This window comes from Delphinapterus leucas, chromosome 2, assembly GCF_059928025.1.
Source record: "Delphinapterus leucas isolate spDelLeu-1000000601 "Yukka" chromosome 2, BTC_Dleu_Yukka2, whole genome shotgun sequence".
Classification (NCBI taxonomy): domain Eukaryota; kingdom Metazoa; phylum Chordata; class Mammalia; order Artiodactyla; family Monodontidae; genus Delphinapterus; species Delphinapterus leucas.
The window spans coordinates 88481546-88509462 of record NC_143130.1 but is presented as its reverse complement, the minus strand read 5'-3'; the positions used below and the strand labels follow the sequence as shown (position 1 = coordinate 88509462).

The 27917-nt window shown below is 38.7% G+C and overlaps 1 protein-coding gene across 1 annotated transcript in view; it reads left to right on the top strand.

The window, feature by feature from the left end:
* The window catches only part of SLC27A2 (solute carrier family 27 member 2), a 54829-nt gene that overhangs the window by 5574 nt on the left and 21338 nt on the right, over positions 1 to 27917 (top strand). Inside the window, exons 2-4 of the mRNA XM_022587129.3 lie at positions 11786 to 11995; positions 15610 to 15768; positions 18097 to 18221. Coding sequence (XP_022442837.1) covers positions 11786 to 11995; positions 15610 to 15768; positions 18097 to 18221 — 494 coding nt within the window. The remainder of the gene's footprint in view (positions 1 to 11785; positions 11996 to 15609; positions 15769 to 18096; positions 18222 to 27917) is intronic.

The following is a 27917-nucleotide window of genomic DNA, read 5'->3' as shown; positions in this document are numbered from 1 at the left end:
TGTAATCGGCCAGTGTTTGAAAAGGACCCTCCCACAGCCTCTGAGAAATAGGGAAGTACACAACTAGTAGACAGGTGACTTGGTTGCTTATGGATATCAAATGATTATAATTATGTAAGGCCTGGAATGACCTGGTAACCCCATGACGAGCCGTTACCCTTGATTCCAGGGCTATTTAGAACGCAAGACACTTTAACTGAGAGAAATGAAAAAGAATATTAAGAAATTATATAATTATATAAATATGAGATGAGTATGTATCTCCCTGTTAAAAATCTGGTTAATCCTAGTGGGACTTAACCTTGATTAAACATCTTTCTGACCTCAGGGTGCTTTGTGTTGTGGGGAAGAGGAGGGTATGCATGCCTCTATTTGAAGGGTGTTCTAGCACATCTTGTTGAGGTAAAGACTAGACACTAGGTTATTAATTACTATAATTCCAAACTTCCAGGGATAGAAATGCAAAATCACAGTTACAAATGGTATTTTTAAAACTATTTTCAGTCTCTAAGGGCTGTGTTAGAACCAGTTTGTTTCAGTTGCCTTTCTGAGTGAAGAAAAGATAAGTCTTCAATTCTGATTTGTTCATCCACCAACCATTTCACATCATCCTGAAATTCTGATCAAAACCCATTTCCTTTCATTGCCTTCTTTTCAGATCTTACTTTATTAGTAAACATTCCTGGGGTGTTTTATTTAACTAACTTGGTCAGTTACCCATTCAGTGAGGCAATCTAATAGCAGAACAAGCTGCTAGACTGAATGCTTTTCCTATCAAAAAGCAGCAGGTTTAGCCAGTAGCATCTTGCCACTTTGATGATGAAGACTGATTCAGCTCACCACCTGCCCTCTCCCCCTGCTTTCTAGGAATGGACCTGTGTACTCAGAAATTTCTCTTCTGCTCCTTCTTTAAAAAAAAAAGGTTATGGGTGAGGGAGGAAAATTCCTGTGCTACCCTGATTTATTTTCTTTACTTTTTAACAAAATAAATTTTAAGGGGGAGCAGTGATTTCATAATCAGTCGATTTTCCATCATCCAAAGGGGTACTACTTTCTCTGAGGTTCTACTGCCATCCATAATTTCAGCCTAGACTAATGAAGAAGTGACAGATCCACTCTGCACCCTCTAGGCAACTTTCCTTGAATCCTACTTTTCATAAAGCTTAAGGTTATGCTCTTCATCAAAAAATGAATGAGGGATTATCCATATAACTATGTAAAGGCAGATCCACATGCTTTAACCAGCACTGAGCATGTCAAGTAGACAGTGTCTTACGAAAAATCAAGGCACTTTACCAAAACTTGAACTTGAATGTCTAGTACAAGGAGGTGGGACCCCTAGAAGCCTGGTATAATTCTTTTCATTTTGTATATAACCTTCCGTACATAGACTCACTGAGCTTCTGTCCTCGTTTGTAAAAACAGGGTTACCATCATCTATAACACAGGGTCATTGTGAAAATTATGTGAGGTGATGTATGTAAAGCTACTATACAAATTTTTCTCCACAAATGAAATTTGTAAATCTTTTATCACTAAGAATGAAAGTTGTGGTGGATGCTGTGATATGCTGCCCAAATCCCCACTCCAGGACTGAGGTACTCATTCCTCAGCTGCTGAAAGCATTGGTAGCTGACAGCTGTCAGCTAAGAGCCTTTCCAGGGCTTGCCCTTGGTTGAAGAAAGGTGCTTTGCCCAGGGTCAAGCACTACCACCCCTAATCTGCATCCAGTGACTGGTTGGTGGGCAGGCACGGAGGTAGAATCCACTTCACTTCATTTGGGACAACCTGAAGGGCCATCCCAGGCCCAGAGTCCCTGTAGGATCAATTGAGGGAGGCCACTGTGTGACTGCATCACAGTGTAAGTTCTCCCTCTATCCAATCTACTTCCCGTGCAACCCCACAGGTGTCATTCCTGAGAGCACTCCTACACACAAATCTCAGAGTCCCAGGGAGCTCAACCTGCGACAAGTAGATTTATTTGATCTTACATGTCCCTGTTGATTGCCACTTTTATCTTAAGTAAGCAGACTTTAAAGTAAGAATTACAAAAAAAAATACACGCGTGAAGCAGAAAACATGGGGCCCAATCATGTCTAGAAAAGACACTAAATATCAAATACATAGTTAATGAGTTGCATTCACATCCAGAATTTCCCTTCAAATTTCAGTTTATATGTGTGTGTATAGATATGTTTATATAAATATTAGCATCTTTAGTTTAAGGGAAGAAAGGCTGCTACCATAGGACATATGAGGTATGCCCTGACATGGCTGGCGAGCCACTGGAACCTCAAGTCAATGTCCAAATGCAAATTCTGCACCAACAGCCCAGAAGCCATGTAGGGAAATTGTGTTGGGCAGGGGCAATGGCCTTTCCTTTACATAAGCTGACCTCTAAGAAAGGTCAGGGCTCACAAACCAAAAGCCTGCAGAAGGCCAGGTAGGAACATGAGGGAAGTAAAGGATACAATTTGCCAAGTTGCTTGAACTGTGATCAAGCATGATACCTGCTTAATTACATCTCCTTTTACTTTTACTATTACTATTATTAATTTTTGATATATCACTAATGCCTGAGTAAATTTTCTTTTTAAAAAGTACAGAAAAAATTAAAGTCCCTTTTGACCTATAATTTTTCTCTCATCAAGAGTGTTACCAAATCCAGTCTATTCTACCTCCCAAACATCTTTAAAATGCATCTACTTCTCTCTACCCTCTGCTGCTACCTTAATGCAAACAAGCTTGCTCTACCAAATGGTGTCCCTACCTCTGGTCTTGCCCCCTCCAACCCATTTAACTGACCTAAGCCAGGAACCTGGTCCCAACCTACATCCCAGTTTCTTCTCCCAACATTCTTTCCCTCACATTCTACACTCCAGTCAGCTTTATCCTCTTTTAGTTACTTTGGCACCATGCTGTTTGCGTCTGGGTCTTTGCATAAGCTGTCCCCTCAGCTACAAACAGGCTCAGTCGATCTCAGTGGATCTTCATCTTGCCAACTCCTGCTCATGCTTCAGATCTCAATTTAGATAACACTTCCTATGGGTTGTCTTTGTGCCCCTCCCCTATGCTTCCAAAACACCACTTCCCTCCCCTCCTGTGACACCTATGACACCTTATTTTAACGGATTATTTCTTTGTCTGTTTCTTCCCCCACTAGACCTGGGCTCTATGAAAACAGGGACAGTATCTGGTTTACTCACTGCTGTATCCGTCGCTTAGAACCATGCACATAGGGAACAGTCTTTAAACAAATGTTGAATAAATGTTGGGAAAGAGAGAGGAAAGGAGTGAGAAATAATCCCGGTAATTTAGGAACACACGATTTAACTCAGTAGCCTCAGTCTTGGGTGAAGGGAGAGAGGGAGAAAGATTTCTTAATTCTTTAAGTAGCAATAGAAGTTTTGTTTTGTTTTTAATTTGCTTTTGTAGTCCCTTACTTGTATGCAAGGCATACCTCTATCACAAAAATGATTTAATTTTGCATTTTATTTTATTAGAGGTTTATCAACTCACAGTATTGCAATATCTAAATCCTTTAAAATCAACAGTTCTACCTTATTCCTCTGTCTCTTCCACATTGACTAATATAATACTTTGTGCAGATTCTTTCAACTGTAAACATTTATTGGGAACTTATCTAGTGGTGGAGGGGTTGCCAAGATGATTATGTTATAATCCCTTAACCTCAAATTTTTCACTGTCAAATAGAGGAGAAGAAGAACTGAAGCGTGTCACACTACATACTAAACACATGTGATAGAAGTATATGCAAGCTCCTGTGGGAGGGCCATAGAGCTAAGTACAAAGAGGCTGAGTCTTGAAGGATGAACAGGAGTTTTCACAGTGACCGGGAACCAGAGGGCATTCCGGGCAGATGAAATCACCTGGACAAAGATAGTAAGATGTGAGAATTATGGGTACACTCACTTCACATAGATCAGTGCGGTTAGAGGAAAGGGGACAAGAGGTAGATAGAAGGAGATGACATCAGAAAAGTCGGGGAGGGGGCCATAGACTGTGAAGGACCTCAGGACCTCACACACTGACTGCATAGAGAGTGGCTTCTGTCACAAAGGAAGCCATTGAAGGATTTTAAACAGGGCAGGAACAAGAAGTTGGGAGTGCTGTCACTGATATTGGAAGCAGGGAGAGGTTAGAGGCAAGGAGATCAGTCAGGAGGCTACTGCAATTATCTAGCTAGGAAATAATGAGGGTCTGAACCAAGGCATTGGCAAGGGACATTAGCACTCCAGTTACTGTTTTTACAACAGCCATATTTTTGATGATCTTCTCAAAATACTGAAGAACTACAGAGCAGTCAAAATACAAGAGGAGAGAAGAGTTAGGAGAGAAGAGCAACAAAAGGGAGAAGCTGATCTGATGGAGGTTGAAAATAAATTGACGCAGGGACTTCCCTGGTGGCGCAGTGGTTAAGAATCCACCTGCCACTCTCTCCACCATGTAAGGACACAGAAAGAAGATGGTTATCTGTACACCAGGAAGAGAGCTCTCACCAGAACCTGACCATTGTGGTACCCTGATTTTGGACTACCAGCTTCCAGAACTTTTGAACTCTAAAAGAAGGTAGGTGGACAATCCTGCAGCCTGTGGAACAAAAACCACATTCACAGAAAGACAGACAAGATGAAAAGGCAGAGGGCTATGTACCAGATGAAGGAACAAGATAAAACCCCAGAAAAACAACTAAATAAAGTGGAGATAGGCAACCTTCCAGAAAAAGAATTCAGAATAATGATGGTGAAGATGATCCAGGACCTTGGAAAAAGAATGGAGGCAAAGATCGAGAAGATGCAAGAAATGTTTAACATAGACCTAGAAGAATTAAAGAACAAACAAACAGAGATGAACAATACAATAACTGAAATGAAAACTACACTACAAGGAGTCAATAGCAGAATAACTGAGGCAGAAGAACGGATAAGTGACCTGGAAGACAGAATGGTGGAATTCACTGCTGTGGAACAGAATAAAGAAAAAAGAATGAAAAGAAATGAGAGAGCCTAAGAGACCTCTGGGACAACATTAAACGCAACAACATTCGCATTATAGGGGTCCCAGAAGGAGAAAGGACCAGAAAAAATATTTGCAGAGATTATAGTTGAAAACTTCACTAACATGGGAAAGGAAATAGCCACCCAAGTGCAGGAAGCACAGCGAGCCCCATACAGGACAAACCCAAGGAGAAACACACCGAGACACATAGTAATCAAACTGGCAAAAATTAAAGACAAAGAAAAATTATTGAAAGCAGCAAGGAAAGAACGACAAATAACATACAAGGGAACTCCCATAAGGTTAACAGCTGATGTCTCAGCAGAAACTCCACAAGCCACAAGGGAGTGGCATGATATACTTAAAGTGATGAAAGGGAAGAACCTACAACCAAGATTACTCTACCCGGCAAGGGTCTCATTCAGATTTGATGGAGAAATCAAAAGCTTTACAGACAAGCAAGAGCAAAGAGAATTCAGCACCACCAAACCAGCTCTACAAAAAATGCTAAAGGAAATTCTCTAAGTGGGAAACACAAGAGAAGAAAAGGACCTACAAAAATAAACCCCAAAAAATTAAGAAAATGGGCATAGGAACATACATATCGATAATTACCTTAAACATGAATGGATTAAATGCTCCAACCAAAAGACACAGTCTTGCTGAATGGATACAAATACAAGACCCATATATATGCTGTCTACAAGAGACCCACTTCAGACCTAGGGACACATACAGACTGAAAGTGAGGGGATGGAAAAAGACATTCCATGCAAAAGGAAATTAAAAGAAAGCTGGAGCAGCAATACTCATATCAGAAAAAATAGACTTGAAAATAAAGAATGTTACAAGAGACAAGGAAGGACACTACATTATGATCAAGGGATCAATCCAAGAAGTAGATATAACAATTATAAATATATATGCACCCAACATAGGAGCACCTCAATACATAAGGCAACTGCTAACAGCTGTAAAAGAGGAAATGGACAGTAACAGAATAATAGTGGAGGACTTTAAACCTCACACCAATGGAGAGATCATCCAAAATGAAAATAAGGAAACAGAAGCTTTAAATGACACAAAAGACCAGGTAGATTTAATTTATATTTATAGGACATTCTATCCAAAAACAGCAGATTACACTTCCTTCTCAAGTGCACATGGAACATTCTCCAAGATAGGTCACATATTGGGTCACAAATCAAGCCTCAGTAAATTTAAGAAAACTGAAATCATATCAAGCACTATTTCTGACCACAATGCTATGAGACTAGAAATGAATTACAGGGGAAAAAACATAAAAAACACAAACACATGGAAGCTAAACACTATGTTACTAAATAACCAAGAGATCACTGAAGAAATAAAAGAGGAAATCAAAAAATACCTAGAGAAAAATGACAATGAAAACACGACAATCCAAAACCTATGGAATGCAGCAAAAGCAGTTCTAACAGGGAAGTTTATAGCTATACAAGCCTACCTCAAGAAACAAGAAAAAATCTCAAATAAACAATGTAACCTTACACCTAAAGGAACTTGAGAGAGAAGAACAAACAAAACCCAAAGTTAGCAGAAGGAAAGAAATCATAAATATCAGAGCAGAAATAAATGAAATAGAAACAAAGAAAACAATAGCAAAGATCAATAAAACTAAAAGCTGGTTCTTTGAGAAGATAAACAAAATTGATAAACCATTAGCCAGACTCATCAAGAAAAAGAGGGAGAGGACTCAAATCAATAAAATTAGAAATGAAAAAGGAGAAGTTACAACAGACACCACAGAAATACAAAGCATCCTAAGAGACTACTACAAGCAACTCTATGCCAATAAAGTGGACGACCTGGAAGAAATGGACAAATTCTTACAAAGGTATAACCTTCCAAGACTGAACCAGGAAGAAATAGAAAATATGAACAGACAAATCAAAAGTAATGAAATTGAAACTGTGATTAAAAATCTTCCAACAAACAAAAGTCCAGGACCAGATGGCTTCACAGGCAAATTCTATCAAACATTTAGAGAAGAGCTAGCCCCATCCTTCTCAAACTCTTCCAAAAAATATCAGAGGGAAGAACACTCCCAAACTCATTCTATGAGGCCACCATCACCCTGGTACCAAAACCAGACAACGATACTAAAAAAAAAAAAAAAGAAAATTACAGACCAGTATCACTGATGAATGATAGGTAGATGCAAAAATCCTCAACAAAATACTAGCAAACAGAATCCAACAACACATTAAAAGGATCATACACCATGATCAAGTGGGTTTTATCCCAGAGATGCACGGATTCTTCAATATATGCAAATCAGTCAGTGTGGTACACCACATTAACAAATTGAAGAATAAAAACCATATGATCATCTCAATAGATGCAGAAAAAGCTTTTCACAAAATTCAACACCCATTTATGATAAAAACTCTCCAGCAAGTGGGCATAGAGGGAACCTACCTCAACATAATAAGGGCCATATATGACAAACCCACAGCAAACATCATTCTCAATGGTGAAAAACTGAAAGCATTTCCTGTAAGATCAGGAACAAGACAAGGATGTCCACTCTCACCACTATTATCCAACATAGTTTTGGAAGTCCTAGCCACAGCAGTCAGAGAAGAAAAAGAAATAAAAGGAATACAAATTGGAAAAGAAAAAGTAAAACTGTCATTGTTAGCAGATGACATGATACTATACATAGAGAATCCTAAAGATGCCACCAGAAAACTACTAGAGCTAATCAATGAACTTGGTAAAATTGCAGGATACAAAATAAACGCACAGAAATCTCTTGCATTCCTATACACTAATGATGAAAATTCTGAAAGAGAAATTAAGAAAACACTCCCATTTACCATTGCAACAAAAAGAATAAAATACCTAGGGATAAACCTACCTAGGGAAATAAAAGACCTGTATGCAGAAAACTATAAGACACTGATGAAAGAAATTAAAGATGATACAAACAGATGGAGAGATATACCATGCTCTTGGATTGGAAGATTCAATATTGTGAAAATGACTCTACTACCCAAAGCAATCTACAGATTCAATGCAATCCCTATCAAATTACCAATGACATTTTTTACAGAACTAGAGCAAAGAATCTTAAAATTTGTATGGAGACACAGAAGACCCCGAATAGCTAAAGCAGTCTTGAGGGGAAAAAACGGAGCTGGAGGAGTCAGACTCCCTGACTTCAGACTATACTACAAAGCTACAGTAACCAAGACAATATGGTACTGGCACAAATACAGAAACATAGATCAGAGGAACAAGATAGAAAGCCCAGAGGTAAACCCAAGCACCTATGGTCAACTAATCTATGACAAAGGAGGCAAGGATGTACAATGGAATAAAGACATTCTTTTCAATAAGTAGGGCTGGGAAAACTGCACAGCTACATGTAAAAGAATGAAATTAGAACACTCCTTAACACCATTCACAAAAATAAACTCAAAATGGATTAGTGACCTAAATGTAAGACCGGACACTATAAAACTCTTAGAGGAAAACATAGGAAGAACACTCTGACATAAATCACAGCAAAACCTTTTTTGATCCATCTCCTAGAGTAATGGAAATAAAAACAAAAATAAACAAATGGGACCTAATAAAACTTAAAAGCTTTCGCATAGCATAGCAAACCATAAACAAGACGAAAAGACAACCCTCAGAATGGGAGAAAATATTTGCAAATGAATCAACGGACAAAGGATTAATCTCCAAAATATATAAACAGCTCATGCAGCTCAAGAGTAAAAAAACAACCCAATCCAAAAATGTGCAGAGATGTAAATAGACATTTCTCTAAAGAAGACATACAGATGGCCAAGAAGTACCTGAAAAGCTGCTCAACATCACTAATTATTAGAGAAATGCAAATCAAAACTACAATGAGGTATCATCTTACACCAGTCAGAATGGCCATCATCAAAAAATGTACCAAACAATAAATGCTGGAGAGGGTGTGGAGAAAAGGGAACCCTCTTGCACTGTTGGTGGGAATGTAAACTGATACAGCCACTATGGAGAACAGTATGGAGGTTCCTTAAAAAACTAAAAATAGAATTACCATATGATCCAGCAATCCCACTACTGGGCATATACCCAGAGAAAACCATAATTCAAAAAGGCACGTGCACCCTGATGTTTACTGTAGCACTATTTATAATAGCCAGGTCATGGAAGCAGCCTAAATGCCCATCAACAGACGAATGGATAAAGAAGATGTGGTACATATATACAATGGAATATTACTCAGCCATAGAAAGGAATGAAGTTGGGTCATTTGTTGAGACATGGATGGATCTAGAGACTGTCATACAAAGTAAAGTAAGTCAGAAAGAGAAAAACAAGTATCATATATAAACGCATATATGTGGAACCTAGAAAAATGGTACAGATGAACTGGTTTGCAGGGCAGAAATTGAGACACCGATGTAGAGAACAAACGTAGGGACACCAAGGGGGGAAAGCCACGGGGGGATGGGGGTGTGTGATGAATTGGGCAATTGGGATTGACATGTATACACTGATGTGTATAAAATGGATGACTAATAAGAACCTGCTGTATAAAAAAATAAATAAAATAAAATTTAAAAAAAAAGAAGAATCTGCCTGCCAATGAAGGGGACACGGGTTCAAGCACTGGCCCGGGAAGATCCCACATGCCGTGGAGCAACTAAGCCCATGAGCCACAACTACTGAGCCTGCGCTCTAGAGCCCACGAACCACAAGTACTGAGTCCACGTGCCACAACTACTGAAGCCCGTGTGCCTAGTACCCGAGCTCCACCACAAGAGAAGCCACCGCAATGAGAAGCCCGTGCACCACAATGAAGAGTAACCCCTGCTCTCTGCAACTAGAGAAAGACCCAATGCAGCCAAAGATAATAAACAAATAAATAAATTTATTTATTTATTTATTTAAAAAAAAAAAAAGAACTGAGGCGAAGTCCATTAAGGAATGATGGCCAATAGAAACTCCAGGAGAAAACTGTTCAAGAAGGGAAAGATGATTATCGTGTGTTACTTCGCTCTGCAGTCATATTTACAAATAATTACATTGTCATAATCTTGTCAATCCTGATGATTGGTTCTAGAGCTTCTAGAGCCAACACACAGACAAAGCTAGGAAGACAGAATTATAGTCTCAGAATAGATGTAAATACCATTAACCCAGACGATAAAGTGAAGATAATAACTGTAGGGGGTGGACAAGGGGGATGGGGATCAAAAATGATAAGTCAAGAGGGAGCAGGAAAAGCACATAATTTGGTGATGGAGAAGTGATTGCTAGAAGAAACAGCTAAAAAAAACTGAAAGTCATTGCCTCTAGGCAGCAGGTTTATTTGTGAGATAAGGGCCTGTTGATTTTCATTATAAACTCTTTTGTACTATTTGATTTATATTTGTCAGGTGTATGATTGTTTTGGTTAAAAAGTTTTAAAACTTTTTAAATGCATCTATCGAGATGATATCTCATGTCTTGATGGAGACATCATACATAAACATGTGAAAAACAAAGCATATAAGATGAATCAGGTTTAGCCTCCCTAAGGTAATTCCCCGGGATATTGAGTCACCTTCCTATTAAGGATAGGCCTATTCACTTCAGTTATCACCATTCAAGACAAATAAGCTTAAAGACCATCTCATCTTATGGTTTAGCGACACAAAAATCCAAGTAGTAAACCTGAAATGTGGTTTGCATATTACATGAATGCCTTTTAAATTTTTTGACCTAGAGCTTCCCTGGTGGCGTAGTGGTTGAGAGTCCGCCTGCCGATGCAGGGGACGCGGGTTCGTGCCTCGGTCCGGGAAGATCCCACATGCCACGGAGCGGCTGGGCCCGTGAGCCACGGCCGCTGACCTTGCGCGTCCGGAGCCTGTGCTCCGCAACGGGAAAGGCCACAACAGTGAGAGGCCCGTGTACAGCAAAAAAAAAAAAAAAAATGTTTTGACCTTGACCCACTGTAAAAACTACATTTTTGTGTGACTCAGCACACACACACTCACATAGCTGAAACAAAACTTAAAAAAAAAAAAACCTCTTCCTGTGTGTGATATGCTCTGAAAATTTCTATTTCATTCTATTTTATTTTTTAGAATAATGGTCACTTTAAATGATTTTAACAATCCACTGCTGTATTATGACCCATAGTTTGAAAAACATGCTCATCGATCCATTTTTTCTTAGGCCAGAGAATGTGCTTGTGAGGTTTGGAGCTTATGTCCCAGATCAGCTGAACCTTCCTAGTAGAACTACTTGTTGCTGATATGTAAAAAAATGTGTTATATAAAGTTAGCTTCTATCATCTTTGTTAGTAGCATGGCTCCCCTGCTTTCATTTCTCTTTTTCCTTAAAATTTTCTTTTTTTTAATCACTGGTCCTGTGGGGCACATATTAGGAATAACTATATATATATATCAGATATGCATAAAAGTCATACACTTACATAATCTTGGTTTTTACCCATATGTCCATTTGTTTGCACTTGCCATGTAAAATACAGACTTCAGCCAACCATCTGCTGCTTATGAAACCATTAAAATCCAACCTCCCCTCAAATATTGGGATCTTGGGATATTTTCAAATTTGGTAAATTCCATGTTAAAAATGCATAACTCTAAGTATCACTATATCTACACATTTTAGCAAAGTTTAGGGAAAACAAAATCACTTCAAAATTTATTGCACTAATAGACTTGAATGAACTAATTTAGTTTGTTTGGATTTTTTGTCTCATTAAATTAAGAACTACAAGAAGCTGTTGAAGAGGTGCTGCCAAGCCTGAAAAAAGATGGTGTGGCCGTCTATTACGTGAGCAGAAGTTCTAACACCGATGGGGTCGACTCTTTCTTAGACAAAGTGGATGAAGTGTCAACTGAATCCATCCCAGAGTCCTGGAGGTCGGAAGTGACCTTTTTCACTCCTGCCTTATACATTTATACTTCTGGAACCACAGGTAAAAATAAAGAGAGGATTCTCCAAGAAATGGACCTATCCTGAAAATGTTAGGTTAGATTTTCAAATGCTCTCTTTCTTCGGCAAAACTAATCAGATAACTAATACTTCAGGGGATTTAGCTCTTTGCCTGTGGGAACTGATCTTGTTTCATAGCATATGAAACCATTTGGGTTTCTCTAAGCTATGCATACCTCCCCCTACTTGGTGTATAGAACAGATAAAGAGGTTAACCAAGAGCTACAAAAATAGTTATGATGATGGATAAGATTTGGCACTGAATAGGTTGTTGGAATTTTTTTAATGATTGCTGCATTTTGATTATATTATATCCAGAGTCCATATATAATGTATAACCAATTATAAATGGACCACCAAAGAAGACTGCAGAACAATAATGGGGTTATATTTATACAAATATTTTGACCACTATCTTTCCAAGCAAGACTGACTTGGAGCTGTTTGGTGCTGTGGGTGTAGGATGGCTCTTAGCTGAGGGCCTAAAATAATGTATTTCATCAAATCTAGAATGCTTTACACCTTCAGTGTAAGCTGCACCATTATTTTGTAAGCCACTAAGAGAAAACACTGCCAATTACCGGTGTTGCTGGAACCCTGCTACATGGAACAGGCAATATTAGAGGTAGGATGTACTAGGTATTCTTTTGGAGCTTTACGGCATTTGTTCATACAGTTCTCCCACCACTCCCACCCACAACTGCAGGTGGGTACTACTCTTATTCCTATTTTACAGATTCAGAAACCGATGCTTAGAGAGGTTAAGAACTTTCCAAGATCAGAAGTAGAAGTGTCAGGATTCACCTTGGTAGGCTGACTCCACAGCTCATGCAACTGACCACTCTGCCAGAACACCTCCTAGTTCATCCATTTAACAGCTATTTGGTGTCTGCCTATTCTAGGCCAGGGGAAATGTTACCAAAACGTAATCAAATGAAGCCTGAGTGATATATTTAAGAGGAGGGCAGGAAGCTAGCCCCAGCATGCTAATTATTAATATTGGGAAGTTGACTATGTGAATCATTTATCTCTTTTGGTTAAAATTTTAACTTAAGCAGGTAATACAAACATGCATTCTCCTTGTAAAATTCTGTTAAGACCGTACAGAAAACCTGAACGAACTTTTTGGCCAATCAATAGATAAGGGTTCCTTTGAGCCTCATGAGGAGGGGTGGCTGGGGATGACCTATTAAAGCTGATTCCCAGAGCATAATCTCTGTCACTGTTTTGTCAAAAGTTATATATCGCCATGCCAACAGAATGGTAGGATGACACAGTTAACCAAATGCTTCCACTACATCCAGACACTACCTTAATATATGGAAATTTTACCTTCATTTTTAATAGAATGGTAAAACTAAACTGAAAACTTTGGTTTGGGAAATAATTGAGATAAAACAAGCCCTTTTAGTTAGTGACTGGGTGTTCTAGTCTTAATACTATATAGGTAAGTATATAGTATTAAGACACTTCTTCACAATTGCAGGTTTTGACATCAAATATAAAACCCATTTTAGGGGAAAATGAGAATAAGCAGTCTTTAATTTAATCCTATAATTCAGAATTTAGATTTAATTGGAATATAATTGGGTTGATGTTTATGTTACTCTTCTTTCTCTCTGAATAAAATATTTGTTAAGTTACTCTTCCAAACATTAATTAAAAGAATTCATTTAAGCAATCAGAGAACAAAATGTTTTCCTTGTTCCTCAAAGGCAGTCAGTAGCACAAAATTATATAATAGTTACCAGATATTCTTATTTCTTCATTAAAAATTTTAATTAGGAAAGTTTCTGAAAGTACTTCAAACCAGCAAAGGATGTGCATTTCTTTTTGTTCTTTTTTTTTTTTTAAATATAATTCAGAGCTTTTACTATCTGGACAATTTTTTTCCAAGGTGAATACAATTGATTTATTGATGCTTTCTTCTGTTTCAACAAAGACCATGAATTGTGAATTGTGTTTATGATGATGGTAGTTTGCCAGCCATACTGCTTTGCCTTATAACAAATTACTTTTATTCAGGCAATATCCAGCTAAGGTACTGTCAAATATTGAAGCATCTGAATCTTCAGAGAATTGCCTTCCTCTTCCCAAAGCCAATTTACCCACTCAGGTCTTAAACTCTAGCCCCAGCCCCTTGGTAATGACTTCATGCCCTTCCCAACTGAACTGACTCTCATGGGAAACAATATAAGCATACTCTTTTAATTGAGTCTTACAGAAAACTTACATAAATTATAGTTAAGAAAATGCAAATGTACTTAGTGTAATACAACTACACTGAGATACCATTTTTCACCTTTTAGATTGGCAAAAATCCCAACATTTGAAAGGATACCTTGGAAGGGCTATGAGGAAACAGGTGCACTCATGTATTACTGATGGGAGAGTAAATGGGGACAGCCCTTATAACAGGCAATGTGGCAGTGTCTATCAAAATTACAAAGACATATCTTTTGACCTAGCAGTCTCACACCAGCAAATTTATCCTACAGATGGAGCATCATTCATAGTGCACAGTGCCATGTGGACCAGGTTATTCACTGCAGCATCATTTGAGATCGCAAAATAATATGAATAAATTGTAACACACACACAAAGGACTTGATGCAGCTGAGAGTGAGAGCGAATGAATGAAAAAACGGGGGAAAGTTCTACACACAAATATGGACAGAACTCCAAAATACATTAAGTGGAGCAGGGACAAGTGCAGAAAAGTGTGCTTTTTTTAAAATGGGGGAAAGGGAAAGAACATATGCGTAAATGAGCTTATATTTGTATGAAGAAACTCTAGAACAGCACATAAGAAATTCATAAAAGTGGTTATGAAGGAAGGAGATAGGATGGATAGGCTATTTACTCTTTCTGAATCTCAACTTTCTCATCTGCAAATTAGAGGATATAATTCTACTTATTAATTATGAGAATTAAATGAAATTTTGAAAATACAGTTGACACTTGAACAATGTGCAGGTTAAGGGTACTGACCCTCCACACAGTTGAAGATATGTGTATAACTTATAGAAAGCCCTCCATATAGGTTCCTAGGTATCTGCAATTTTTCATTCATGGATTCAATCAACCATGGATATATTTACTATTGAAAAAATCCTCATATAAGTGGCCCCGAGCCATTCAAACCCCTGTTGTTCAAGGATCAACTATACCTTGCAAGGTGGTAGACCAGAGCAGAAATTCAATAGACATTCTTTCCTTTTTTCTCAACTTACTACTGTAATAACCATCTAACTCAGAGATCGGCAAACTATGGCCTGTGGGCCACAAACAGCCCCGCCACCTGTTCTGTAAATAAAGTTTTATGGCAACAGAGCCAAGTTTGTTCCTTTTTGTGTGTGGCTGCTTTCAGCTATAATAGCAGAGTTGAGTAGTTGCAATAGAGACTATGACCCTGCAAAGCCTGAAACATTTACCGTCTGGTTCTTTACAGAAGAAAATTGCCAACTTCTGGTGTAACTGAATGCAGTCCTCTAATCACCAGCTGATGAATCTTCCTAAGCCACATCTCTCTCCCAGACCACATGTCTGTGAATGACCACTCTTGATTCACTCATGGCTTCTCTTGTGTTTACAAAGGTCTCCCGAAAGCTGCAATGATCAATCATCTTCGCACTTGGTATGGAGCCAACCTCGCTGCTACCAGTGGGATAACGGAGAATGACGTAGTCTATACCACCCTACCCTTGTACCACAGTGCTGCACTTTTGGTTGGCTTACATGGATGTATCCTGACTGGTAAGCTTTTTCTCTCAACAAGGTGTTGGAGCCCAGTACACATTCAATGTGCTCATAAGGAAAAGTAATACAAAATTTGCTACTTTCCTGTGTGCCCAGAACGGTGTTTAATTCCCTGTTGATAACTAGCTTGTTTGGCTCACAATAGCAAGCATCCAAAAGAATTTATAGGGAATTCCCTGGTGGTCCACTGGTTAGGACTCCATGCTTTCAATGCCAAGGGCCAGGGTTCAATCCCTGGTCGGGGAACTAAGATCCCACGTGGCAAAATAAATAAATAAATAAAAAGAATTTATATTTTCTCACGCCTGCTTGTCTAGTAATATAATGCTATAATTGTTCAGTATATCAAAGAGGAAACTTCTTTAAAATATTTTAGGTCTTTATCCAGGTTAAGGTACTTGATCCTTTGATTCCATAAATAATTCTCCTATGTCATTTCTGTCTTCAGAAATCTGCATGTTGATCTCCATTAGCATCTGATTTAAACTTCCCATTCAGTTGTCCCATTCTACTTTATTCTTCCCTACTTCTGCAGGTCCTCAGCTCTGGTCAGAATACGTAGCTTTCCATCTCTTCTCTCTACTTCTGCAACTTTACCATTTAAATTAGAATTGCCATCCTTTCTCCTGTCAGTAGGATTTCTGCCCTTGGTGTATATAAAGTCTCAGTCCAATATCCACCTCTTCCAGGAAACCACGTCTAAGTTTCTAACTAAGCTAAAAACCGTAATTTTTTCTGCCATGTGACATTTTATTTTAAATTATTATATATAGTAGCATATATGCATATGCATATACAAATACACATATGATTCTCCAAGCCTCTGCTCCTTTCCCTCATCAACTTATTGATCAGCTATAAAACACTTAGCCCAGCATCAGTACCAGTCTCCAAATCAGCAAGGAATGCCTGGGTCTGATCATATTGTTGGGCCCTTCAAGAACAGGGTGACTCTGAAGCTCTCGTAGGGACAAATCAACCACTCACACATTTGCTTAAGCACAATTGATATATGCTAAAAAAGAAAATATAGTATTTTTTAAAATTTCTCCTAAAATATTGGGCTTTTGTATATTTAGGAGTAGAAATAAACTAATAACATGAAAAGTATTTGTGACATTTTTTAATTTCACTTTACTACATTTCATACCTATCGTTAGATTGGATATGATAGATATATTGTTTTTACCCATTGTATTAGTTTCCTATTGCTACTGTAATAAATTACCACAAACCTAGTGGTTTAAAACAACACAGGTTTATTCTCTTACTGTTTTGAAAGTCAGAAGTCCTAAAATCAAGATGTCAACAAGGCTGCATTTCTTCTGGAAGCTCTAGGGAAGAATCCATTTTCTTGCCTTTCCCGGTGTCTGGAGGCTGCCTGCATTCTTTGGCTTGTAGCCCCTTCTTTCGTCTTCAAACATTTCACTCCAATCTTTTGTTTCTGTCATCCTTTCTCCTTCTGCCCTTGATCTTCTTGACTTCCCCTTATAAGCACCGTTGTGATTACATTGGGCTCTCCCAGACAATCCAAAATAATCTTCCCATTTCAAGATCCTTAATTTAATCACATCCACATAGTCCCTTTTGTCATGTAAGGTAGCAGAGTCAAAGGTTCTAGGGATTAGGATGTGGATGTCTTTGGGAACCATTATTCTGTCTATATCACCCATCAAAGAAGAATATCACGTGCTTGCTGAAGACCCTGGCTCTCCATCGCTTATAAAACTGTCAGGCTCCTCCACCTGGCACTTACAAACTCTCCAGGATTGCATCCCTAGCTGCTTCCCCAGGTTCATCTCCCTTGACCCACCCAGCCTTCACCACTCTAGTCACAGGCCAGCAGAGTCTTGGCCATCCCCCAGCCTTCTGGACTGTTCTGTCTTTATGTTCATGCTTTTTCCTCCGCCAGGAATTCTCTCATCTTTCTCGATATTCACTTCTCAAGACCTAATTCAAATCCTATGCCTTTCTCAGCACTTGCCCCCAAGCAGAATTAGTCTACACACACACACACACACACACACACACACACACACACACACACACACGTGCACCCTTAGGGCCTCACTGAACCTTGTTTATTGCACACTGACTCTTAGAAAAACGTGTGTCTTCTCCCCCATTAGATTGGAAGCTCCTATAGGACAAAACTGTGTCTTATTTATTTTTTTTGCATTGAATATAATTGGTACCTAATACTTGTTTGTGAATATAATTCATATATAAATTTTTTTTAATTTATAAATTTCAAAAGTGACAAATATAATTAGGGACTTTTTTGGTAGCATTTCTTTATTAGTACTTTCTATGCCTTCTCTGTAGGTGCTACTGTCGTTTTGCGGTCCAAATTTTCAGCCAGCCAGTTTTGGGATGACTGCAGAAAATATAACGTCACTGTCATTCAGTATATCGGTGAACTGCTTCGGTATTTATGCAACTCTCCCCAGGTAACACTTCCCATGTTTCATTATCTTTTCGAAATGCATAAGATGGGAATTCAAGTCACTTTGGTTCATGCTAGGTTTCAGCTGCTTCTTGTACATCGGTTTTCAGTTTACACAAGTTACTTTTCATGATAAAGAGCCTGGCACCACACCTACCACAGGGGATTTACCAGATGGCAGCTGCTGTAATAACATTATTATTCCCTACCTTTGTACCTGTTTTCACATCTGACCCTCTACCTAGCATATCCTCTGCTTCTTTCTCTACCTGTTTAAACCCTACTCACGGTCAAAGCCCAGTTCAAATGATACCTCATATGTTAAACTTATTTGGGTCACCCCAACAAAAGTCATTGCTCCCTTCCCCTACCTCATTTGTTTTCTCCTCCTTTGTGGCCCTTGTCAGGTTGCAGGTGTTTGTCTTCATGCCTCCCATCCTCCCTAGGCTGTAAAATCTTCGATGGCAGGGACCGCATCTTATCTCCCTGCCCTCTCTTATACCACAGGCATGCAGGAAACTTTTACTTAATGTTGCTTAATGAATAAACCCCCATATGGCTTTGAAACCATCTGACAAAATCTGTTACCAAGCTTAGAACAGATACCCCAAAGGTAAGTAACTCCAAGGGCTTTGGATCTGCCCTATTTGCAGATATCCAGATACCTTGAAGGGGTTGTTTGAAAGAGTTCCTTCTGCCCAGTCCCTCAGCTCTCATCAGAGAAGGAAGCCTGCCTGGGGACCAGATGAAGGTTTCTCAACAGTGGCACTGCTAATATTTGTGGCCAATTTATTTTTTGCTGTATGGACTTATCCCATGCACTATAGGATGTATAGTAGCATCTTTGGCCTTTACACAGGACATGCCAGTGGTACCCTCCCCATCCCCCCAGGTTGTGATAATCAAAATGTCTTCAGACATTGCCAGATGTCCCCTGGCAGGCAAAATCAACCCCAGATGAGAACCACTAGACTATATAATGCAGTAAACTCACAAGATTCTACTTTCTTTAATCCTTTCACTCATCATAAGAAAACAAACTCAAAGGATCACTAAGTTGATCAACTGCTATTTATAAGAAACTCTTATGTTCAATTTGTATACAGGCTACCTCAGAGATATTGCAGATTCAGTTCCAGACCACCACAATAAAGTAAATATCACAATAAAGCAAGTCACGTGAATTTTTTTGCTTCCCAGTGTACATAAAGTTATGTTTATACTATACCGTAGTTTAAGTGTGCAATAGCATTATATCTTTAAAATGCAGTGTACATACCTTAATTTTAAAATACTTTATTACTAAAAATGTTAACGATCATCTGACAATGCCAGTTTGCCAAAAACCTTCAATTTGTAAAAAAAAAAAAAAATTGCAGTATCTGCAAAGTACAATAAAGCGAGATATGCTGTAACAGAAGCAGTGTAACATAAAGAATTATAAGATGCTCTTGCCTTAGTTCTTTCTCTCCTCACTTCATTCAGTCTCTGCCCACATGTGACCTCATAAAAGAGACCCCTCCTACAAATTCTCAAACATACCACCCTACCCCTTACCATGCATCTCGTGGGTTACTGCTTTTCGTGGCACTGTCACTTCTGACATAGTGCATGTTTATATGACTGTTATCTTTCTCCTCCAGTTAAATGAAAGCTCCATGCACCAGGAACTTTGTTGATTGCCAGATCCCCAGCACCGAGATCTGTATCTGGCACATCCTATGTGTCAACAAATTTTGCTGAATGAACCTCTAAATTCTTGCCCCTGAAAGATGTATAACTGACTTGAGGGAAGTAATGTGTTCCCCCAAGATGTTTGGGCTTAGCACATATTATTCTGATTCAGGGGGTACATTCAACAGATTTATGAGGGTCATAATTAGCTGTAAGCTGGGTGAGGACCTTTTCCATAGCACTGGGTGAATCTTCAGGACATTATGTTAAGTGAAATAGCTAATCACAAAAAGATGAACAGTGTATGATTCCACTTATATGAGGTACTTAGAGTATTCAGAATCATAGAGACAGAAAGTAGAATAGTGGCTGCTTAGGGCTGCAGGGAAGGGGGGAATAGGGAGGTTAATGGGTATGGAGTTTCCATTTTACAAGATGAAAGGAGTTATGGATATGGATGATTGTGATGGTTGCATAACATTATGAACGTATTTAATACCACTGAACTGTACAGATAAAATAGTTGAGAGTAAATTTTACATTTTATGTATTTTACCACAATTAAAAAAAATCACAGGAGACCCAGGTTCTATGAATTTAAAGGGAGCTTAAAGAAAGATTGTATCAAAAGGACTTCTCAGAAGTTGATACAGACAATCCTGCAGTCTGCGGAATGGAAACCACAATCACAGAAAGTTGAACAAAATGAAAAGGCAGAGGATTATGTCCCAGATGAATGAACAAGATAAAACCCCAGAAAAACAACTAAGTGAAGTGGAGATAGGCAACTTTCCAGAAAAAGAATTCAGAATAATGATAGTGAAGATGATCCAGGATCTCAGAAGAAGAATGGAGGCAAGGATCAAGAAGATGCAAGAAACATGTAAGAAAGACCTAGATGAACTAAAGAACAACCAAACAGAGATGAACAATACAATAACTGAAATGAAAAATACACTAGAAGGAATCAATAGCAAGAATAACTGAGGCAGAAGAACAGATAAGTGACCTGGAAGACAGAATGGTGGAAATCACTGCTGTGGAACAGAATAAAGAAAAAAAAGAAAAGAAATGAAGACAGTCTAAGAGACCTCTGGGACATTAAATGCACGAACATTTGCATTATAGGGGTCCCAGAAGGAGAAGAGATAGAGAAAGAACCTGAGAAAATATCTGAAGAGATAACTGCTGAAAACTTCCCTAACATGGGATACAAAACAGTCACCCAAGTCCAGGAGGTACAGAGAGTCCCAGGCAGGATAAACCCAAGGAGGAACATGCCGAGACACATAGTAATCAAACTGACAAAAATTAAAGACAAAGAAAAAATATTAAAAGCAACAAGGAGAAAATGACAACATACAAGGGAACTCCCATAAGGTTAACAGCTGATTTCTCAGCAGAAACACTGCAGACCAGAAGGGAGTGGCATGATATATTTAAAGTGATGAAAGGGAAGAACCTACAACCAAGAATAGTCTACCCAGCCAGGCTCTCATTCACACTTGATGGAGAAATCAAAAGCTTTACAAACAAACCAAAGCTAAAGAATTCAGCACCACCAGACGAGCTTTGCAACAAATGCTAAAGTAACTCCTCTAGGCGAGAAAGAGACCAGCAACTTAAAACAACCTTGTACATATATAGACTGCTATATCAAAACCTCATGGGAACAGCAAACCCAAAAACTACAATAGATACAAACACAACACTAAAGATGGTCATCAAACCATAAGAGAAGAGAACTAAAGAAGAAGGGAAGAAAAAAGACCTACAAAAACAAACCCAAAACAATTAAGAAAATGGCAATAGGAACATACATATCAATAATTACCTTAAATGTAAATGGATTAAATGCTCCAACCAAAAGACACAGACTGGCTGAATGGATACAAAAACAAGACCTGTATATTTGCTGTCTACAAAAGACCCACTTCAGACCTAGAGATGTATACAGACTGAAAGTAAAGGGATGGAAGAAGGTATTCCATGCAAATGGAAATCACAAGAAAGAGGGAGTAGCAATACTCATATCAGACAAAATAGACTTTAAAAAAAGATTGTTATAAGAGACAAAGAAGGTCACTACATAATGATCAAGAGATCAATCCAAGAAGAAGTTATAACAAGTCTAAATATATATGGACCCAACATAGGAGCACCTCAATATATAAGGCAAATACTAAGAGCCATAAAGGGAGAAATTAACACAGTAGTTGTGGGGAACTTTAACACCCCACTTTCATCAATGGACAGATAGAAAATCAGAAACCCAGACAGAAAATCAATAACAAAACACAGGCCTTAAATGACACATTGGACCAGATGGACTTAATTGAAATTTATAGAGTTCCATCCCAAAGCAGCAGAATACACATTCTTCTCAAGTGCACACGGATCATTCTCCAGGACCTGACCACGTGCTGGGCCACCAAGTGAGCCTTGGTAAATTTAAGAAAATTTAAATCATATCAAGCATGTTTTCCAGCCACAATGCTATAGATTAGAACTACAAGGGAAAAAACTGTAAAAAACACAAACACTTAATTGTGTTTGGAGGCTAAACAATATGCTACTAAACAATCAATGGATCACTGAAGAAATCAAAGAAGAAATCAAAAAATACCTAGAGACAAATGAAAATGAAAGCAAAACGATTCAAAACCTATGGGATGCAGCAAAAGCGGTTCTAAGAGGGAAGTTTATAGCAATACAATCTTACCTCAGGAAACAAGAAACATCTCAAATAAACAACCTAACTTTACAGCTAAAGAAACTAGAGAAAGAAGAACAAACAAAACTTAAAGTTAGTAGAAGGAAAGAAATCAAAGATCAGAGCAGAAATAGAGATAAAGAAAGAAAACGATAGCAAAGATCAATGAAACTAAAAGCTGTTTCTTTGAAAAGATAAACAAAATTGATAAACCTTTAGCCAGACTCATCAAGAAAAAAAGGGAGAGGATTCAAATCAATAAAATTGGAAATGAAAAAGGAGAAGTTACAACTGACACCACAGAAATACAAAGGATCATAAGAGAGTACTACAAGCAACTGTATGCCAATAAAATGGGCAACCTGGAAGAAATGGACAAATTCTTAGAAAGGTACAATCTCCCAAGACTGAACCAGGAAGAAATAGAAAATATGAAACAGACCAATCACAAGTACTGAAATTGAAACTGATTTTAAAACTCCCAACAAACAAAAGTCCAGGACCTGATGGCTTCACAGGCAAGTTCTATCAAACATTTAGAGAAGAGCTAACACTTATGCATCTGAAACTGTTCCAAAAAATTGCAGAGGAAGGAAAACTCCCAAACTCATTCTGAGGCCACCATCACCCTGATATGAAAACCAGACAAAGATACCACAAAAAAAGAAAATTACAGGCCAAAGTCACTGATGAACATAAGCACAAAAATCTTCAGCAAAATACTAGCAATCCAAATCCAACAATACATTAAAAGGATCACACAGCATGATCAAGTGGAGTTTATCCCAGGGATACAAGGAAATGAATCAGTGTGATACATCACATCAACAAATTGAGGAATAAAAACCATATGATCGTCTCAATAGATGCAGAAAAATCTTTTGACAAAATTGAGCACCCTTTTATGATAAAAACTCTCCAGAAAGTGGGCATACAGGAAACCTACCTCAACATAATAAAAGCCATATACAACAAACCTACAGCTAACATCATACTCAACGGTGAAAAGCTGAAAGCATTGCCTCTAAGATCAGGTACAAAACAAGGATGTCCACTCTCACCACTTTTATTCAACATAATGTTGGAAGTCCTAGCTCCAGCAATCAGAGAAGAAAAAGAAATAAAAGGAATCCAAATTGGAAAAGAAGTTAAACTGTCACTGTTTGCAGATGACATGATTCTATACATAGAAAATCCCAAAGATGCTACCAGAAAACTACTAGAGTTCATCAATGAATTTGGTAAAGTTGCTGGTTACAAAATTAATGCACAGATATCTGTTGCATTTCTATACACTAACAACAAAAGATCAGAAAGAGAAATTCAAGAAACAATCCTATTTACCATCACATCAAAAAGAATAAAATACGTAGGAATAAACCTACCTAAGGAGACAAAAGACCTGTACTCTGAAAGCTATAGTAAGACACTGATGAAAGAAATCGAAGACGACACAAACAGATGCAAGGATATACCATGTTCTTGGATTGGAAGAATCAATATTGTCAAAATGACTTTACTATTGAAGGCAATCTACAGATTCTATGTAATCTCTATCAAATTACCAATGGCATCTTTCACAGAACTGGAACAAAAAATCTTAAAATTTGGTGTTTGGAAGGGGAAATAAGATAGACCAGAACCCTGAAACAGCTGAATAGACTCAGCTCACCTCCCTTGTGTTGTCTGCCTTCCCTCCAAAATTAGGTAACCTCTGTGGTCCTTTCCCAGCCTAAAATGTCTGTCTCTGCACCATCTCCATTCAGATAGAAAACAGAATGGAGGGGGGACTTCCCTGGTGGTCCAGTGGTTAAGACTTCATCTTCCAATGCAGGGGATGTGGGTTTGATCCCTGGTTGGGGAACTAAGATCCCACATGCCTCGTGGCCAAAAAACCAAAGCATAAAACAGAAGCAATGTTTTAACAAATTCAATAAAGACTTTAAAAATGGTCCACATCAAAAAAATCTCTAAAAGAAAGAAAACAGAATGGAGGGGTGTGTAGCAGCACAGAGTAGAGAGTGGCCAGTTTGTCCAGGACAGGGGTAGACCAGGGGAAAGAGGGACAGAGAGCAGAATCAGGGTAGGTTTGCCAGAGAGGTGAGTTTTGAAGGGTGCAGAAAAGTTTTCCAGCCATGCAGGGAAAGAAGGGCTAATGACTAGCTGGAACAGCATGGCAGAGCAGTGGAATAAAGCACCTGCCATATTGGGAACTGCAAGCAGCATGGCAGGAGGCGAGACTGATTGGCTGGGCCAGGTAACAAGAGTTTTACTGTTCTGAGACTCAAGTGTGAATGTGATAAAGCACCATGAAACAGCCCGAGAGTGATGTGGGAGGTGGTTTTTAAAGACAATCCCTTTGGGTACAGTGGGAAGATACACTAGACACAGAAAGCCCTCTTCTGTAAAACAAAGAGGTTGAATTTCACCCTTTTACTCCTGTCAATGGGTGCTTTCTTTTCTCCTCAGGGAGTCAAGCAGAAGTATAGCATATTAGTTGTTAAGGACATGGACTCAGGAATTTTTCTAAGGTGGTGAATAGCTTCTGCCCTTTCACCCCTTGGAAGTCTTCCCCAAAACGAGGAGGACAAGAAAAAGCCACACAAGCTCTATCATCCTAGAAACTAAGAGACATTGCAACCAGGAACTACATAGTACAGAGAGCTGAAAGATGAAGGTCATTGCCATAGCAGGGCTGAGAGGGGTGAACCTTGAGAGGCAATTACCAACAAGAAGGAAGCTGATTGACTTCCTAAAGCCTGAGAAATTGGAGGTACCAAATACAACTGAAGTTTGGATGAGGTACCAGGCTTGAAAACAGGAGAATTTTTGAAAGTCTGTGTATGAAACAGCTATACCTACTGCTCCCATATCCCACTTCTGTAGGAGACAGGAGGCTTATTCTCTGGAGAAGAGCTAGAGAAGCTTTGAACTCAAGGATCCCAAGAGCAGAGGAGGGCAGCGGTGAGGCACTGAGAGCAGAGATTGAGTAACTGTCTACTACTGACCAGGGAGACCCCAGCTCCCTTCCCCTGCCCAGCTTCCAGAACTCCAGTAGTCAGTTTATGCTTGCAGGCAAGAGAGCAGAGGAGGGTTATGCTTAGGAAGAACTAAACATTCTCAGAAAAGAAACTGGACATTGGCTCACTGCCCCATTACCAGACAGTGCAGCCAACCTGGCAACAGCCCCTACCTACCACACAAAATGGCTCAAGCATCTTTTTGTTGCTTTACTTCTAAATATGAACAGATACCAAAGGAAAGCCTCTAACAGGAAAGATCATTTTCTAAAAAGAAGAAAAAGCAGCATCAATTCAAAGAGCAGGAGAAGACTTCCAGAAATCAATAATTAATATTCTTAGAAATATTAGAGATTTTATACCCATTAAACAAAAATAGTATGCTATCAAAAAACAAAACAGGGTAAGACCTCCCGAAAGATAAAAATACGATTTAAAAATTACTTAATCCATAGAAAGTTTGGAAGATAAAGTTGAGAAATCTTACAAAAAATTGGAGGAAAGACAAAGTGATGGACATGAGGAGAGACAAAATAAAAAAATTAGAGGATCAATCCAAAAGATCCAATATCTGATTAATAGGAAATAGGGAAAAGGATAGTGAAAATGGAGAGGAAATTATTAAAGAAATAATACAATAAAACTTCCCAAAACTGAAAGACAGATTGAAAGGGCTAATTGAGTACCTAATAAAATGAGTGGAATTTTTTTTTAATTCTTAAAATATACTATGATGCTACTTAAGACTATCAAAAAAAGAGAGAGAGGGACTTCCCTGGTGGCACAGTGGTTAAGAATCCACCTGCCAGTGCAGGGGACACGGGTTCAATCCCAGGTCCCGGAAGATCCCACATGCCGCGGAGCAACCAAGCCCGTGCACCACAACTACTGAGCCTGTGCTCTAGAGCCCGCGAGCCACAACTACTGAGCCCACGGGCCACAACTACTGAAGCCCATGTGCCTAGAGCCCGTGCTCCACAACAGGAGAAGCCACCACACTGAGAAGCCCACGCACCGCAATAAAGAGTAGCCCCCACTTGCCACAACTAGAGAAAGCCCGCATGCAGCAACGAAGACCCAACACAGCCAAAAATAAAATTATTTAATTGATTAATTATTTTTAAATGATTGCCTATTTAAAAAAAGAGAAACAGAGAAGATTCTATAAGAATAACAGTTGACTTGCCAACAGCAACACTCAAGCTGGTAGCTACAGGGAGCAGTGCCTTCAAAATTCTAAGTAAACGCTATTACCTATCCAGAATTTCATATCCAACCAAATTATCAATCAAGTATAAAATAAGAATATTTTCAGACATTCAGAGTCTCAAAAAAATCTTACCTCCTGTATACCCTCCTTTAGGAAGTTCTTATAGAAAGTATTCCACCCAAATAGGAGAGTAAAAAAAGAAAAAGGAAGACACAAGATCCAGGAAATAGAGGCAAAGGGTATCCCCAGGCCTGGGAAACAACTCATCCAGATTGGAGCAAAAGGATAAAAGGAAGAAAAATGGAAAAAAGGAAATTATATCATCTGGTAGAAGGAGGAACATTGTATTTAGATGCTTTTGGAGGGTAAGGAAAGAACTACAAACAGAAACTAAGAAAATGAAGCAAAGGGGCAGGGAGGAAATTAATCCCAGGAAAAACAAACATTTGTTCAAGAATTTGTTCATAGTATATTATACTTAGCTCATCAGTGGTGGATTAGGGGCAAAGTAATGTGAGCACTGAATATTGATTTAACCAAAAATTGTGATATCGAAAAATTGGGAGAGAGCTTAATCCCCATCCAGCACAATAGGAAATCAGTAAGTAATGTCTAAAGTGATTAATCAAAAGATAGTGGTATAAGCATTTAATTTAGAAATATGCAGGTGAGAAGAAACAGCTACAGGGGTTAAAAATGTCTGCCTCTGGGTGGTAGGCTGAAGGCAAAGGATGAGGACAGATAAGTGCAATAACATTTCTTCATGTAAGTCTTTCAGTACTATTTGGTTCTTAAACTCTGTGTGTGTGTCGCTTTTTTTTTTGACTAAGGAAAGGAGTGCTCTCCAAAGTCATGTAGATTTGGATTTGAATTTGGGGACAACTGTGTTTCTACCTGTGTGATCTTGGGCAAATTATTTTAAACTTCTCAAAGCTCCGTTTCCTCAATTGTAATATGAGGCAAATACTTGATTACCTCTCACATTTCAGTAGGGCTCCTTAGAACCTTAAGATAATGCAGGGCAATTGCCTGGTACACAGCAAAGCCCTCAGCAAAAGTCTTCTGCTTCCTCTGATTACCTGG